This window comes from Mus caroli, chromosome 4, assembly GCF_900094665.2.
Source record: "Mus caroli chromosome 4, CAROLI_EIJ_v1.1, whole genome shotgun sequence".
NCBI classification, from domain to species: Eukaryota; Metazoa; Chordata; class Mammalia; order Rodentia; family Muridae; genus Mus; species Mus caroli.
Window position 1 is genome coordinate 51,123,117 of NC_034573.1, and position 18,230 is coordinate 51,141,346.

The 18,230-nt window shown below is 45.3% G+C and overlaps 1 protein-coding gene across 2 annotated transcripts in view; it reads left to right on the plus strand.

The window, feature by feature from the left end:
- Positions 1-18,230, plus strand: part of LOC110293507 (paralemmin-2) — a 187,044-nt gene that overhangs the window by 113,095 nt on the left and 55,719 nt on the right. For both annotated transcript variants that reach the window (XM_029475714.1, XM_029475715.1), the window contains exons 4-5: positions 6,064-6,178; positions 7,158-7,179. In XM_029475714.1, coding sequence (XP_029331574.1) covers positions 6,064-6,178; positions 7,158-7,179 — 137 coding nt within the window. The remainder of the gene's footprint in view (positions 1-6,063; positions 6,179-7,157; positions 7,180-18,230) is intronic.

The window sequence follows — 18,230 nt, forward strand, 5'->3', positions numbered from 1 at the left end:
GTGTGTGTGTGTGTGTGTGTGTGTGTGTGTTACCTGTGGGTATGTACACATGAATGTATTTATCCACAGAGGTCAGAAGAGGATGTTCAAGCTCTTAGAGCTGGAGTTAGAGGTGGTTGTCACCCACCTGCTATGGGTCCTGGGAACCAACTCAGATCCCCTGCCAGGGTAATACAGGTTCTTAAGCACTGAGCCGTCTCTCCAACCCCAGAAACCAAGTTGTTAATATAATTGTTCTCTTTTGGATTCAACTGAAAGACACTCAGAAAAAAAGGAAACATGTACTGACTTCTGTAGGTCAGAGGGCAAAGATGCAGCAGAGGGTCATGGGAAGCATCACTGAGTGTCTATCTTGGCCAGCCTTTCCCATCTCCTCTCTTTGTGTCTTGAAATGAGGCTGACACACAGCAGAGTCTTGAAATCCAGGTGTTTTAAGGTGAGGGAAAAAGAAACGGCAGACCACAGGGAGTTGTTGGGATGTGGACGGGAATGTTGGGGCCTCTCTGAAGCACCATGATGTGGTATGCAACTAGAGGGAGCCCAGTCTGACTGCCAAGGCCACGGGAGGCCACAGGCCACTGAGTGAGTAGGAAGACAGAATATTCTGAGATGTGTCCTCTCTCTTGCATGTCTGTTTCTCGTTTGCACCCTCCAAAGCCTCACTAATGTGCGGTCTACCCAACCAAGTTTTCTCCCCATCTTTTATCAGAAGGAAATCGCATTCAGCTGTGGCCACGACAGTGGCTTCGACTCCTAACAAGAAACCTGGAAGCAGACACTCTGGAGGTGGCGTGGGTGTTCCATTATGGCTTCTGGGTGGCAAGCTGCCTCTGGCTTTCTGCACTCAGCTGTTCTGACCACAGTCTTGCCTCTATGGGCGCTAGGTGCCTGCTCCTCAAGCACTGTATCCCCTAGGTCCATCAGAACAGTGAACCCCAAAGACGTTCGCATCCTAACCTCTGAATCCGTGACCGTGATAAGTCAGGTAACAGTGGAGAATTGAGATGTATATTTATCTTTTTTCTGCAGCTAGGAGAAAATATCACAGGCACTTTATAAAGAAAAGTGAGTTTTACTGTTTCAGAAGTTGAAAGTCAAAAACCAGAGCCAGTTTTTTTACTTTCTTTATCCTGGCTTCTGGTGAGAGCCTCCGCTTGGCTACTTGTTGGCATGAGGATGACAGTGAAGGCAAGCGGGAAGAAACCACACAGAGGGACAGGAAATAAGGATTCAAGAGTCAGGCTCTCTGTGTCTACAACACGGTGCTAGAGGAACTCAGTGGGTGGCAGAGAATTCCATCAACCTCCCTAAAGGATAGCTCCGTCAGTGACCAACACCTTCTAGAAGGATCTGCCTTTTACAAATGTTACTACATTTACATTGTCACAGTGAGAGCCAAGCACAATTTTCACGTGTAGGGAATGCACTATCCAAACCATCACATAGACTAAGAGGCTGAAGCAGAAGCAGAGGTGGGATGACCTCAGAAAAAATGGCCAGAGAGATGAGGCATGCACTTCAAAGATGGAGGGAGAGGTCCATGGACCAGGAAATGCAGATGGCCTGGGGGACTTGGAAGAGAGGAAGACATGGAGGCTCTCCTGGAGCCCCTAGAGGGGAACGCAGCCCTGACAAACATTTTGATATTTGACTGATGCCCCCCATGTCAGATGTTTGACCTGTGGGAAAGTAAGCTGATAAATCTCCATTGAAAGTTACTGAGCTTGTAGCGGGTGTCACTGCAGCCACTAGAACCTGCTGTGACACTCTCCCATGAGGAACCTATAAGAAAAAGAGCCAAGTCAGGGTGTGTACCTTTGAAAGCAGCACTCCTTCTGCTCTTACTGAGCTTTTCTGGAAGTTTCTACCCCTCCCCCAACACACACACAACTTTATACACATGTTGTTCACCCAAACTGACCCACGGCTGCCTTCATCTAAGTGGAAGCTGTGGTAGAGACATTTCATCTAGGCTCATTGCTCTCTCCAGCAAAATGGGATTAAGGTAAAGAAGGTAGGATGCTGTGTGGGTAAATTGCGGTTTTACCACACCCAGCCCCAACACGTTGTTCTTTACCCATTACCCTTTCCAGCTTTACAGTGTGTGGTTATGTAGGTGACAGAGAGCTTTCATGAGCAGACTCTGTACTTGATTTATCTTCCTGTTTCTGATGCTCAGCACCTTGCCAGGAACAGAGAAAATATTTGCATAACATTAGGTAGATGGATGCATGAGTAAATCTCAGAGGATGATAAGTGTATTTATAGAGTCAGAGGTCCTTTGTGTTCTTCCATGAGGATGCTCCGGAGGGTTGGATACATTTCATAAGACCCTTTCTCCTCTCCTGCGTTAGTTCTCCACAGCTGTGCTGTGTTCTTACATCTTCTTACAGCCTCCTCTCTGTTCAGAAGAAACCAAGAAGTCCAGTCAGAGGCTGTTGTGTACCTGACGCAGCCCATAAAGCCTTGACTAACCTTGTATAAATTACACTTTCTGACCGTTTATTTTTAGCGCAGCAATATCTACTTGGCACCCAGAGACCGAGTTAGGTTTCGGTCATGAAACAACACAACAGCATGCTTAACCTCTTGAGAGGTTCCCCAACCCTGAGACTCAAGTTTGTAAGAGCGAGGTGGTGGCCTGGTCATCCAGTACCCTAGGCCCCTGGCCCGAAGCCACAGCTGTTTTGTAATAAGGAAACGTGGCTTCTTAGATCCGGCAAACTTAGGCTTACACAGACTCCTCTCCTCTACAGTCATTCTGTTTGGGATAAAACTGGTTGGTATCAAAAGATTTAGTTTCCTTGTTTCCCTCTGCCCCTCTCCCTTCCTTCTCAGTTACGAAGCAACACAGTATCATGACCCAAATCTTTAGCAGCTGAACCACACAGCCGAGCTCTCTAAAACAGGGGCAGGCTGTGGAGATGCAAGCCAGCCTGTGGTCACCAGGTCAAAGAGAATTTTCGACTACCTGGGGCTGCTTCACAGAAAGAAAGCTCCATAGGGACACACCCCCTACCCTGGATTTTTGTTTGTTTGTTTGTTTGTTTAAGTCAGCCATATTTAACACAATTTTGGGTTGTTTTTATAATTCCGTGAAGTGTCTACTTCTGCTGCCAGTTTAACACACCCAGTAAATGTTGGGTTTGTATTTACATAGCTGTTGGCACTGTTTAACCCTTTGAGTTGGCACCAAGAAGCTGAGACCCTGGTCCCTGCTTATCCCACAGCCTGTGGGACACTGCTTCCTCAGCATGTGGTCTTGGGAAGTATTTTAAAGGCAGTTAATTGTCTCTAAATCAGGCAATCTAGTTAGATAAGTAATATGTGATTTTTAAAATTTATTTATATGAGTACATTGTTGAAGTCTTCAGACACATCAAGAAAGGGCATCAGATCCCATTACAGATGGTTTTTGAGCCACCATGTGGTTGCTGGGAATTGAACTTAAGACCTCTGGAAGAACACTCAGTGCTCCTAATCCCTGAGCCATCTCTCCAGCCCCAATATGTGATATATTTTTTAATTACAGTTTTATTTATTTACTGTGTGTGTGTGTGTGTGTGTGTGTGTGTGTGTCCAGGAGTAGGACATGTGTGTCACAGTGGACACTTGAAAGTCAGAGGACAACTTCCAGAAATTGATTCTCTCTTCCTACTGTGGATCCCAAGGACTGAACTCAGGTTGCCAGATGGCAAGGACCTTTACAGATTGAGATATCTGGCTGGGGATCAAAGCCAGGACCTCGAATATGCTAAGCAAGCATTCTAATGGTGAACTATACACCTAAGCATGGTATTTTTTAAGTTGAAAAGATGCCAGAACTTATAAAAAAACAAAATTAAAATAATCTGTAACTTATTATCCAATGACTGACTTTTTCTATTATTTTCAGTCTTAACCCTCATTGAAAAGTGGCCCACTTCTATTCAGATTTGGGCATAGTGGAAGGATAGGATAAGTTCTTTGTAATCTTTCTACCTTAGATAGTATTAGATAGATATACACCTAATTATGAATACATGCACATATGTATGCCTATGTTTCAATTATAATTAAGATATAGGTATAGATATAGATATATTACAGGAGTATATTATGATATAAATACATATAATTGTATGCACATACATATTTGACCAGTCTCAATTGTCATTACAATACTGCTCCGTTAACATTTATCCCAGCACTAAGAGGAGGATTATAAATCAATCCAAGGCCAGCCAGGGCTACAGTAGCAAGACCCTATCAAAACAAACAAACACAGAGCATGACGGTACAAGCTTTAAATCCCCATACTTGGGAGGTAGAGGCAGGAGCGAAAGCAAAGGCAGACAGATCTCTGTGAGTTAGAGGCTAGCCTGGTCTATATAGAGTTCCAGACAAGGGCTGCATAAAGAGACTGTCTAAAACTAAAATAACCTCCCTCGAACTCACTGTCCTAAGTTTAAAGTTGTCTATTTCTTCTTTCCGATGCTCCTGTAAGCAGGACTCTGCTGAGTGACTCAGTGTGGTATGGACTGGGCATGCCTCCTACTCATGGACATGTGACTTACAGGACCCCAAAGTATCCAGTCTCCCTGTGCTACTGACCCCTGCCCCTACATCTCCATGCTACCTGACACCCCTCCCCCACCCCCACCCCCATCACTGCCGTGCCCCATTCCATTTGTGCTTAGCTTACACAGTGGCTCTCTGTTTGCTCTGGTGAGCTACATTTCTCCAGCCATTCTTGAGGGCTCAGCTTAGGTGCCCTCGCCCCTTCAGTTTCCAAAGAGTCACCTGTAGGGGAGACTTCCAACTTCTGCACCTCCCCTCCCCACTCATTGTTTCCTTTGTTCTAAGAAAGGACCTCAAGTATCCCAGAGTCCCCTCAAACTCTTTCTGACTCTGCCTCCTGAGTGTCAGATTACAAGCATCTACCATCATACCTGGTTCCTTATGAATGGAACCCAAGGCTTGACAGATGCTGGGCAGATACTCCACCAATAAACGACACCCTTAGCCTCACCCCTTCATCTTTCTTAACCTATTACTGCTATTTATCAGCATTCTTATCAAGTCTACCCTATGCTAAAGCAGCAGTTTTCTATTGAGTTGATTTTCTTCCTGGAAGAAGGCTGCAGCATCTCTACTCTGCTAATATCTCAAGGGATAGCACCCATGTTATTGGCATCTGTCAAGTGGAGGCCAGGCATGCTAATAAACACTCTATGATGCACAAAACAGTCCCTGTAGAGAAGAATGACCTGGCCCCCAAATAGCAACAGGCATTATTAATTTCCCCACCCGGATTAAAAATCCAACAAGGTGAGGAAGGACATACATTCTCAATATACATACATTCAATGAATCACTACAAAAGCTGGATTAGGTTGCACAAAGCCGATGAGATGAGACAATCAGAATAGCTAAGACCAGGGAAAATGCTCTAGCAACCATGGACTGGGGAAGCTGTGTGTGGGTTGACTGCAAATAGAATCCAAAGGAGAGGGGTCTGGGGGTGCAGAGGTGTGAATGCAGATGTAAAACTCTTCTGCATGCATCTCTGTGAATTATCTTAGAAGGGAAATTAGAGAAAATAAGACAAAAAGCACAGAGGCTTGGGTGGGTTTGCGTTGGGTTGTTCTTCTTGTACCTCTCCTCCAGAGCCCAGAGAAGACCTGGTAACCTTGGCCTCAGAAAGAAGAGATCCAAAGAAAAAAGATGTCATTCTGAAATAGCTAGGAGATTATGAAGCTTTTTCCTCCTGACTGTATGTCCTGAGCTATGTATACACAATCCACCTCTGAATAAGAAATATACACACCAGCAAGGTAGTTGGGGTGCCAGAGCAATGGCCATGAAGCAACGGAGCCAGCCCTGGATTGTTTCCCTTTGATCAGTGTCTTCCTGGCAACCAAGTTGGATGCACAGGATACTCTGTAATGGAAAAACTTTGGCCTGGTTTCTCAGTGTAGCGAACAATGAAAGTTACAGGTCGCCAGCAAAAAGGTGGCTGCTCCCTTGCCAGTGGCTAGCAGGACAGTAAAGCATCTTGTGCTCTGTTTGTGTGTCTTCCAGGCTGGAGCAGGAAATACAAGCGCTCGAAAGTGAAGAGTCTCAGATATCCGCCAAAGAGCAGATCATCCTGGAGAAACTGAAGGAGACGGAGAAATCCTTCAAGGACTTGCAGAAGGTGAAGGAGAAAGAGAAAAAAAGCAGTTTCTCTAATCCAAATCAGGGGCGGTCCCCTAGGAAAGGCTAGGCAGTGGCTCTCAACCTTCCTAATGCTGAGACCCTTTAATACAGTCGTGACCCACCCATAAAATTATTTCGTTGCTTCTTCATAACTATAATTTTGCTACTGTTACGGTCATAAATAAATATCTGATATGCAGGATATCTGATATGGGATCCCCAAAGAAGTTGTGAACCACTGGTGTAGATGGTAGCCAGAGAACTCTGAAAAGAAGACAGAAGTGCCGGGAACTGGCGCGCTGTTCCTGCTGCAGAGTGGCCTGTCTTCATTAGGAGGCATGGGGACAAGTCTATTAAATTAATCCCATTTATATGCGGTTGCCACACCCATACTTCCCCAGTGTCTGAAAAGTCTTCAAATTACGCATTAGAATTGCAAGGCCTGTTCCTATTAAGCAGATTAGATGACCTAATGTGGCTTTAATTAGAATTTGCCTTTCAAGTCTTTCCTTTATGGAAGCCCTAGAGGCAACATTGTAGCAAATGGGCAGGAATCCTAAAATACAGGGTGTAAATGCACGGAAATCCCCCTAGCAAAAATAAATGGCTGTATGTGGTAACATCCAGAGAGACCTTGAGGCTCTGAATTTCTCAAGACCACATTCTCAATGATCAAAAAACAAACAAATACCCCCAAGCCCCAAACATATATGACATGAAATTCAAGATGGGATCCCTCTAACAGTACATCTTCATCACGACTCAGAAGAGTTGCTGCATGATTGGATTTATCTCTCAGTAAATTGATTGACAGTCTGTGTAAATTGAGAATATCAAATCCTTCACCGATCCCAGGAGAAAAGTAAGCTTGGGTCTTGCCTGCTGCTGGCCAAGTTCTGGGTCTGTGTTTTGGGGGCTGGGAGTGGGACATGCCTGCACAGGCACAGTGACGCTCTGCCCTGCTTTTGTCTCCACAGGGTTTCTCCACTGCTGATGGAGGTAAGTGCACACTGCCCCGGCTGTACTCGGATGCTTTCCTCCTGGTCCGCGGAGTGGTTCTCATTTATACAGACTCACCAGGAGACAGATGTGAAGGGACACGTCCTAAGGGCATTTCAGGCAAGGGGCAGCAACCTAGCTGGCAGCGCCCTAAGAGGTCACATTGCCGTCTTTTCTGCCTCTGCCTCTTGACTTGATGCTCCTGTTAGCACATTTGCCAGCTCTCGGCCCCATGACCTCAAACACTTGCTGTCTGGAGTTTTCTTGAAAGGGGTTGGCAAAAGAACATGCTGGAGTCAGAACTAAGTCCCTTGCAGGAATGGACCCATCACCCTCAGTAACAAAGTCACATCAGAGGTGATTTGCTGCTTAGGAAAACTTCTGCGACCTGTGGAACTCTCTTTGCCCTCCTTTCTTTCATCCTTCCCAAACTATTCTAGAATCTCCGGAGCCTTCCAAGGAAACTGGGCTAGGAATAATTACCCTCCCTGCTGTGACATCAGACCCTGAGCCCTGGAAAGTAGGAGTAAGACTCTAGTCCCCATAATCCCAGCCAGACAGGAAGGGACAGGTCCTTTTCCTGTCCCCTCCTCTGCCTTCCTGGGCTGTGGGGATGAACTTGGGACTACGCTTCCATGCTTCACTGCATCCCTTGACCTCAGCTACGAACTCGGAGTTGTTATTTTCATCTTGACCCTCACTGGTTGGGCTTGGAATGCAAGGACACATGGGAACATCAGCTGCTACCCGCGCCTCTTGTGGCTCTCACACAGTCAGCCTCTAACTCAGGAAGAGGATCAGAGGCCAGAGGAGTTAGCGCCAGAACATTTCCCATTGTCATTCAGAACAAAAGGGGGGGATAGTTTTTAAAAATATAATGGCATGTAATACATTTCTTCTGGATCAACCACAAACCAGACATTTGTATGTAGGACAGTTCTGACTGGTGCAAAAGATAGGCCAAATAAAACCTCAGAGAAGGTATCACGATTGTCCCTCCAGCGAGTAGAAGACCTGGATTTGAGCACCCATGTAGGTGATCTTTGAGGAGACATAAAGGAAACCTTCTGTTCTCAGAACTCGTAGCAGGAACACAGCAGCAGGAACTCTGGGAGAAAAGAACCAAGCTCATTTCTAGGAGAGAAGCCCCGCTCCTCTAGGAGGTGACTCAGTTGGGGCTCTTCTGTGCTTTGAAAGTGGGGAACAGATGAAGGGGTGAACTCGGGAACCATGGAGCACTGCACATGGAGAAACAGAGTTTAGAGGACTGTGGAGGTGGAGTCACTGCCAGGCTGGGCTGGGGCTGGGCTGCAGACCCACAAGCCTTGCACCTGCAGAAGGCTTGTTGTGCTTTCGTGCTGTGCCCCTCCCCCTCCTCCTTCCTCTAACCAGGACCTTCCTGGGAAGGCATCTGTATGTCCTGCCTCTGATGCCTGTGTGGCCCACTACTCAATCAATAAGCCAGTGTGGAGCCATCTTGCCAATTGTTACCACCCCATTGTCTCTTTCATTTGCACCTCCACTCATTTCCTCCTATAGCCTTCCCACTGTATTCTCTGGACCCTGCAAGCATTCACAGAGCTAGAAGGAATCCTGGCAAAAGAATTTGGAAGCCTAAAGCTGGGTGAACTCAGGCCTAGGAGGGTTTCCAGGGATCCATAGGAGGGATGGCTGTGTGTGGTCTTGCCTGTCCACATTGTGATTCCTAACCTATGTGGTTCTCACTAAGCCTGAGTGACTTCTCCGTCTGTTGTACTTACTAGCCTTTCTTCTTACTTTGAAGAAAGGCACACATGCTAATAAGACTATGATCAATGTCTAGGTCATTTTATAGTCTGAGATAAAACCCCCAATGTGTGCCAGTTGGGGGGCTTTGAGAAGCCTGGTTTTGTTTCATAGATCCTAAGTTCTTATGAACACTCTGAGAATCAATCAACTCTTGTTATTAAGGCTTAGTAAGAAATTATTCTAGAGCGATACTGAAAGAAAACCTTAGTTTCAGGGATATGTTGGCTACAGAGCTGAGTTCTGGCCTGGACTCGATAAACTGTGTAGATTCTGCAGAGTCAACCACAGCATCCTATACCTATGAGTGTTGAGGAGGAGGAAGCTGAGTGTGAGTGTGTGTGTGTGTGTGTGTGTGTGTGTGTGTGTTTGCAGAGTCTTTGATGGTTTTTGATGACAACACCTTGGTCATCAGGAACAGTTCATTCCACTCTTGATTACAATTTCCTGATCAAGCCACAATGTGCCCCTCCTCTTTTTAAATAACATTGTTACCGACCTGAGCCTTCAGCCTGCTTATGAGCTGTTCTTTTGGTGCTCTGTCTGAGTATAAATTGCATATGGAATGTGCTTTGGTTTTATTTCTGTTGCTGTGATAAAATACCCAGCCCCCTCCTCCCCCAATCAACTTAGAGGAAGAGATTTTATGTTAACTCACAATCTCAGGTTACAGTCTGTCATGGTAAGGAAGTCAAAGCAACGGGAATTTAACACACCCACAATCAAGAGCCGAGAAAAATGAATGCATGCCTGCTTATTTGAACTCTGCTGCCTCTCTTCATCTACACTGTCCAGGGTTCCCTAACTAGGAGATGGTACCACCCACAGTGGGCAGTTCTTCCCACATCGATTAACATAAGGCAATCTCCCAAGGGGCTGGAGAGACCGATTGCTCAGCATTTAAGACTACTTGTTGTACCTGGCAGTAGTGATGGCACACACCTTTAATCCCAGCACTCAGGAGGCAGAGTGAAGCTGAGCTTTGAGTTCAAAGCCAACCTGGTTTATAAAGTGAGTTCCAGGACAGCCAAGGCTACACAGAGAAATCCTGCCTCAACAACAACAACAACAAAAACAGAAAGCTATAGTGGTGGAGGGAAAGAAAGAAAGAAAGAAAGAAAGAAAGAAAGAAAGAAAGAAAGAAAGAAAGAAAGAAAAGGAAAGGAAAGGAAAGGAAAGGAAAGGAAAGGAAAGGAAAGGAAAGGAAAGGAAAGGAAAGGAAAGGAAAAAGGAAAGGAAAAAGGAAAGGAAAAAGGAAAGGAAAAAGGAAAGGAAAAAGGAAAGGAAAAAGGAAAGGAAAAAGGAAAGGAAAAAGGAAAGGGAAGGGAAGGGAAAGGGAAGGAAAGGGAAGGAAAGGGAAGGATAAAAAGATTATTTGTTGATCTTGCAAAGGACCTGGGTTCAATTCCCAACACCCACAATGTGCCCTCCAGTTCCAGGAGATCCAATATCCTCCTCTGAATTCTGAGGGCATCAACCATATATGTGGTACACAAGGTTCATGCAGGCAAAACACTCAGACACCTAGAATAAAATAAATCTAAAAAGGAGACAGTTGAGAAAGTTCCTCACGGAAATGCCTGCAGGCCAACCTGACCTAGAAAAACCTCTCACTGAGTCTGTCTTCCCAGCTGATTCTACATTGCATCGAGCTGACACTTAAAGTAGCCAGCACAGCATGGATCTTCCGCTATCATTGTTCCAATACAAAGCCTTGGCCAGAACAAGCAAAGGAACATATGTGTCCCGGGCCTTTCCCAGTCTTGCTATCAGATACTGATCTTAGATTCCTGTTCTATCCTAGTCTGTGGTATGCTGAGGCCACACGGAAAACTCTATGCTGTGATTGGGAAATCTCAATGTTTGATTACTTATTAAGTTACATTTTAAGGAGAGTTCTCACCAGGGCTGCCCCTCTAGCTCTAGCTATGTGTGTTCTTCATAAGTATTGCAATGTTTTAGCTGTGCAAGGATACACTCTGAGTTTCTGTCCCACGGGTGGGTGATGGTCTCAATCCTCTCTGACAGATGAGAGAACTCTGAGAGACCCTCTGACTATGACAGGAAGAGGAGAGTTTAGTGACAGGCCAGCTAAAGGCCATTTGTTATACTGTGTGCGGGGCTTTCAAGGTCTCCCTGGATGTGTGACAAATAAGGTTTAGCACTTTTTTTTTTAAAGACAGAGTTTCTCTATGTAGTCCTGACCACCCTGGAACTTGTTAGGTAGACCAGACTGACCTCAAATTCACCTAGATCTCCATGCTTCTGCCTCTGGAGCTCTGGGGTTAAAGGTGTGCATCACCACACCCAACCTAAGGTTTGTATTTAATGATGCATTGAGGGGACTACTCTGGTCCCCCTCTGATGCCATCATCTCCTAGCAGAAGTCATACAGGCCCATACCCTCCAAGAGTTGTGGTCAGTGGGCTTATAGCTGGTGCACATTAGACGTTTTATCATCCATTCAGATCTGACCAGGAGGAGCCTCCTGGAGTAGTATAAGACAGAAGCTTGAGCTACTGGCCTTTTCAGAGGCATAATCTCACGTCTGTCAGTGGCTTTTGCTTCCAGCTGCTGAAATGTTCACCCTATATTTAACACAGAATGTACTAGACATGCATGTGACCACTCTCTGAGGTCTTACTCGATCTTAATGGCTTGAACCTCTATCTCTCATTTGAACGTGAGAAGCCACACTTGCTAAGGTCCCATTCCAGAGATGTCTGGAAGTCTTCAGTGAAATGCAAAAGGTCTCCAGGTCTGCTCTAGTCATCTTCCCTCTCCTCATTCTCTCACCATAGTCCCAGAGAGCTGCTTGGTCTCTCCATGAGTCACTGTAATCAAAACATTCGAGCCCCTGAAGATGGGCTTATCCCACACTGCTGTTGCTGGCCCTGCCTAGCGCTTGTTTGGGATAAGCATCCTTCCATACCTATCCTACAGTGGAAGCATAGAGATAGCTGCCAGCTGAGTTCATGAGTAATAGAAGTTTAAGATTAGAGAAAAATATCCAACATTTATATGGCTACTCAGCCCCTGGTTCAAATTCCAACCCATCTTTAGGGATTCCTCTCCAGGCTGCTTCATAAACTTCTCCTAGCCAGATTTCCTCCTGCAGTGAAAGGATATTCAAATCTGTCTTTCCTGCCTGGGATCCAAGCTCCAGTGTGTGTAAAGCTGGAGAGAGAAAGGAAACATGATCTTTACCGTCTAAAGCCTTCCCACCTTGTCCTTGTGTCTTGTTCCTCCTTTTGTTTGGTCTCGGGAATTGTTTGAGACAGTCTTAGACTGTAGCCCTGGCTGGGCTAGAATTCTACGTACAGTAGGCTGGCCTCAAAGTTGAGGCACTCCTCCTGCCTCTGCCTCCTGAATACTGAGATCACAGGCATGCACTAACTCTATCTACTTGGGGTTTCATTAATGCTCTTCTTGTTTTCAGACAGGGTATCACTCTGTAGCCTGGGCTGGCCTGGAACTCAGTATATAGCCCAGGCTGGCTTGACCTTATGGCTGTGCTCTGGCTTAGTCTCCCAAGAGCTGGGGTTACAGGCGTGAGAGTCCTTATCTATATCATGTCCTGTTTTTTTTCTCCCATGTGGTTGATATGGAAAAATCCATTGTCTTAGAAAAATTCCACCTTTGCCCTAAGAACATGAAGGGCCAATACCAGCACATCCTGCACTGCTCAGACTCATATGTGAGTCGGCACACAGCCTGGTTGCCAGAGAGTGAAACTGACCCTAGCCCAGGGTCTGTTGATAGGTCTTTCCAGTGTGAAGGCTGAACGCGGTAAAGGGCAAGAGGATCTCCCTGAACTAAAGCAACACAATAGGGATAACCATAAGCAGGGAGCTGGAGAGATGGCTTAGCCGCCAGAGCACAGACTCTGCAATCTTCAGATCCCATCCTCAATAGAATAAGCCAGGCATCCCTGTAATCCCAGCCCCAAGGGATTACAGAAAGATCGCTAGGGTTTGCTAGCTTCCAGCCTAGCCAAGAAAATGCAAGCCACCGACTGGGTTCATGGAGAGACCTTGCCTCAAAGGAATAAATAGAGGGGACACCCGACAACCTCTTCCAGCCTCTGTAGGTGCATCCATGTATACACACTTAAGACACACATGTAGTTCTTTTTCTTTTTAAGTTAGGGTAGGTATGAAATGTGGGAGGAGTTGAGGCTGCCATTCAGGATCCTAAGGGAACTGTAGGCCGTGATTCACAGACAGAATACCCAAGAAGCTGCCGATGGGCAGCAGTACAGATTCTGATAGGAGCATGTTGAGCCTGAGATGATGGTGGCATCTTCGGCGCAAAGACACAGGAAGCAGTTACATGCAACTCCTGACGCGTGATTGTTGTTCTGGGATCCATAACTATAATGCAGGAGAAGGAGAAGAATCATACAGAGCCAGGCTTTAGCATCACACAGAGCCAGGCTTTAGCAATGTACGGAGCCAGGCTTTAGCATCATACAGAGCCAGGCTTTCTAGCATCTCCCTTCAATGCTTTCCTGCTTCTCTCTGGGAGATACCCAGCTCCTTATGTCTTGTTCCAGGCCTTTCCTCTTCCCCTGATACCTTGGCTTAGCTGTCAGTGTTCACCCCTTTGTGCCTCACCTTCTAAGTGGGCTTGACCAAGTGTTCATCCAAGTACAGCTGATGCTCTCCCTCCGCAGTCCAGTAAGACTTCCTCTGCTGAGCTGAGTAGTGGTGGTGGTATTGGCAACCTCAGCCTGAGGTAGCAAAATCAAAACAATAAATTCTGGAGTTCACTTTAATGTGTATGAGCAGTGATCTTCTGAAGGAATATATCTCAGTTCTGTTTCCAGTTCAGAGAATATTCTTGACTCCCCCCTCCTCTTTCCCTGCATTTATATTTTACTGTTACAATCAGAGACGGCATACACTAGATAACACAGTTGGTGAGCAAGCCATAAATTTCAATTTCCAAAATTTTATATTGATTTAAAATAAATGTATATACTCTGTAATTTCAACATATCAATAAATGGAGTGACTAAGCTAAATGCATATTAAAGACATTTGTCACTTTCTGTTTTTAAAGATGTTATATATATGTAATATATATATGTATATATATATGTATATATGTATGTGTATATATATATCTATATCTATATCTATATATATATATATATATAGTAGCTGTCTTCAGACACACCAGAAGAGGACATCAGATCTCATTACAGATGGTTGTGAGCCACCATGTGGTTGTTTGGAATTGAACTCGGGACCTCTAGAAGAGCAGTCAGTGCTCTTAACCTCTGAGCCATCTGTCCAGTCCATCACCCTTTCTTATATGTGGAGAAATTATACTTTGCAAATTTTTTTATTTATTTATTATATGTAAGTACACTGTAGCTGTCTTCAGACACTCCAGAAGAGGGCCCCAGGTCTCGTTGCAGATGGTTGTGAGCCACCATGTGGTTGCTGGGATTTGAACTCTGGACCTTTGGAGGAGCAGTCGGGTGCTCTTACCCACTGAGCCATCTCACCAGCCCCTACTTTGCAAATTTTATCATTTAAAAATTTCCAGAATAGATTGCTTTTCAACTCAGAAATTTCCTTCCACCATGACCTTGCATTCTGCTTTGCTTTTGGTTCTAGATCTTTCCGTGGGTGATCTTTGTATCTATACCACAAATGAGCTGATTTAACTTAATGAACAATATACACTGAGTACGTACTTGATACTAGGGCTAGGCCCCAAGGAAGTAATGAAAAACATAGAGCAGTCTCTGTGTCTCCATTGAGTTTTCTAATCCAATAGGAAAGGAAAGACAGCTAAGAATCATAGGAGATGTATTTAGTGCAGAAGTGTAGTGCTGAAACGCAAATGCAGATATTCTTAACCTAGAAGACACAGCTTTATCCTGGGCATGATCTGGAGGAGGAGAAGAAGTGCTTAGGATGCATAGGATGAGAAGGGTGCATAGGATGTGCAGGATGCAAAATGTGTGTAGGGTGTGCAGGGTGCGAAGGATGCGTAGGGTGCATAGGATGCTTAGGATGAGAAGGATACACAGGATGCATAGGATGGGAAGGGTGCGTAGGACATGTAGGATGTGAAGGATGATACGTAGGTTGCACAGGGTACACAAGATGCACTGGGTACCATGAGCAGAGCCGATTGCACAGGGCTGAGCCTAGGGGCACTCAGTAGTAGATGTTCCACTTTTGTGCTTCAGAGAATTGACGATAATGGCCGAGAAGGGCAAAAGGGAGTAGAGAGAAAACAAATGATAGGGCTAACCTTTTGGAAGAGAAAGTAAGGAGGAGAGCCGGAGTAAACCCTAGAGGCATTTGGGAGGGTTACAATTTACATTTACTGTTTGGGAATCATCAGGCAGCGAATTCTAAGGAAATGATCTAAACCAAGTGCGTAAACAGCTAGACATGTGATACAGCGTTTCTAATTTTCACAAATCATCTGTATGTTTCAATATTTTGTGCCAGAAGAAAACAATAGAGTAATATGCTACACCCACTTTGAAAACTAGTTCTTTCTGTTTATCATTTAGGGGGTGTAAATAAGTCAAACTCTGTTATTGTCGAGTAGTAGCACAGTCACTGATTTTTTTTAAAAACCTTCACTTCCATAAAACAAAACAGATACCTTCACTTTGTCATAAGAAGTGTTTTGGGTTAAAATATACTGTTCAAACATGATTTCAATTAAACAAAAAAAGTTTTGACAATAGGGATATAGTTGGTCTTTAGAGGGTGGAGGCTCCTTTTGGTGGTTTCGGATGAATGAGAACAGCCCAGAGGGGCGGGGGGCTCAGTAGTAGACACTGTCACTTTTCTCTACCGGAGGGTGTCAGTGTATCAGACTTGTCTAGTGTACACAACAATGTTGGATTCAGCAGCAGCATTGCAGGGAGAACAAAGAGGACCTCAGTGTGGTAAGAAGAGAAGGGGAACACTCTGTTCCATGCACATTTCAGCGTGGTGTCCCATGGTTGGTCACTCGTACCTAATTCATAATGACTCTAAATGGCCCTCCTGGGCTTCCTTACGCCATCAGGACTTCTTGGCTTAGACTCTGGTTATTTCTGTTAACTATTTCCATATATAGACAGTTCTGAGGCTTGAGCCCTCTGGGCAGGATCGCTCCTGCCTTGGCTGCTCTGCTGCTTTCCAGCCACCAAACATCCGGCATTGTTGACACCAATCCTCTTGTCCAGTGGCCGCCTGTGGGCCATTATGTAGGGCAGGAAGGCTGCTGTCTGGGCAGTAACCCACTGGGCCTCCCAACACTGTGTCTGTTGTATTCCCTGTTTTCTGCTACCAGATGCAGTATGTTACATTTCCTCTTAGCTCTCTGACCTGCCAATCTGTTCAGCCACAATGAATCGGTCACCCGAGTGGGAAGGGGCCAGCAGAGCGGCTGGTAAGTTCAGGGGCCTTTTTGCTTTGACAACAGGACTGTCAGTGGACTTATGCTTCTCTGGGATTTGTTTGTGAGATGGGTGTCCAAATGTCCTCACACGGGGATGCTCATCCTTAGCCCAGTTCAGATGTAGCACAGACAGTGACCACACAGGGCAGGCTCAGGCCCCATAGGTAATGGAGGGCTAACAAGAAGGGCTAACAAGAAGTGGTAAGGAAACCATAGGGCATTGTCCCTCCAGCTTTGGTGGGAAGGGGGCATCTTTTTCTGGTATCTGTGGTCATTGGATCTATCTCTGCTCTTAGATGACTCTACATTGTGTCTCCGGGGGTTTTTCATTTCCCTCTCTGATGTTGAGCATCCTGAAGGGGCTGGGTTGAGGGTTGGACTCAAGGCTGGGTGGGAAGGTTTTTTTCAAAGACTATGAATCTGTTGCAAGAATCTTTTGGGAATCGGGCTCTTCCCATAGTATGAATATGTACCCCCAAGTCTTCACTTTTATGGAGTTCTTAGTTCTTGGGGGATACTTGGGGTGAAAGCAAAAAATTAAAGCATGTGTGCTTCTTGCTTCTTGACAGTGGTACATTGTACAGACTCTATATGCGCTAGTGTAGACTATGAAGAGCCATGCTCAGTAATGTGCCCCCAGAACAGGGACACGAACAATAATTCTCCCCACTGACCCATTTGCTCTGCTCAGTGAACTGGGTCAGGAGTGCACGAAAGAATGACTCGCTCTAAGTTGCAATTAGTGCGGTGGATTCAAATCTGAACATTAGGGTTTGATTCATACACACTAGGTAAATTCATGTGTAAAATAAGTCTCATATAAATATAATAAAAGAAGTGTGGGCTTTTAAAGCAGAGTGATCCTTAGATAGGTCCACCTGAATATTTTTTGTAGCAAAAAGTCCCTCCTTATTCAAATATAAGAAAACATAAAGCGCCAACCATTGACACAGGTGGCATGTGCACTATCTTAATTTCAATGTCTGATAGACAACTCTCAACACTTCCTTACATACTGCGTTTTCAAGAGTTCTAAAGCCTAGTGGGGTCGTAATCATACCCGAGACAGGTTTTACATCCTCGGAGACCTAGAGGAGGGGTGAGCTGGAACCTGAAGCTTGCATCTGTTCTGTGAAAGAGTCACTAGCGGCACTTTTCTGAGTGCCCCGAAGTGTGTGTCTAAGGTTAGCTGGGGTAACTTGTTGAAAAGTCATGTCTTCTTACATGTAACTAGCAAACTTGGTACTGATAGATCCTGGCAATTTGTGGCAAGACGCTCTTCAGCTCTTTTCCTCAAAGGTCATGTAGTATGACCTCAATATCAGGACAGGCAGTCCATGAAGTATGATCTCAATAAAAGGTCCATAGATGTATGAATTCATGTCGAGAGGTCGACATGGAGACTGAGTCTAGTGGCAGATACCCCTACCAGCACTCTGCATGGAGGCAAAAGGATCCCTGTGGGTTTGAGGGCAGCCTGGTCTACATAGTGAGTTCCATGACAGCCAGGACTATGTAGAGAGACCCAGTCTCTAAGAGAGATCGACAGAGAGGGTGAGCAGGATAGGGAGGAAGAGGGAGTGTGGGAGAGAGGGTGTGAGAGAGGGGAGGAGAGAGGGAGGGAGGAGTGGATTGGGACAGCATTTATAGCCCAGCAATGTAAAGTGTAAAGTTCAATGGTAAAGCACCCAGGCAATCGAAGCCGCAAGTAAGACTATACCTCCACTTACAACCTGGCACCTTTCCAGTTTGAAGAGACCACAAATGCATGATGGCCCAGAGAGAAAGTGTGTTTTCAGAAGTATATTGTGACCAGAGCCTTTTAGAAAATAAATTTGCATACA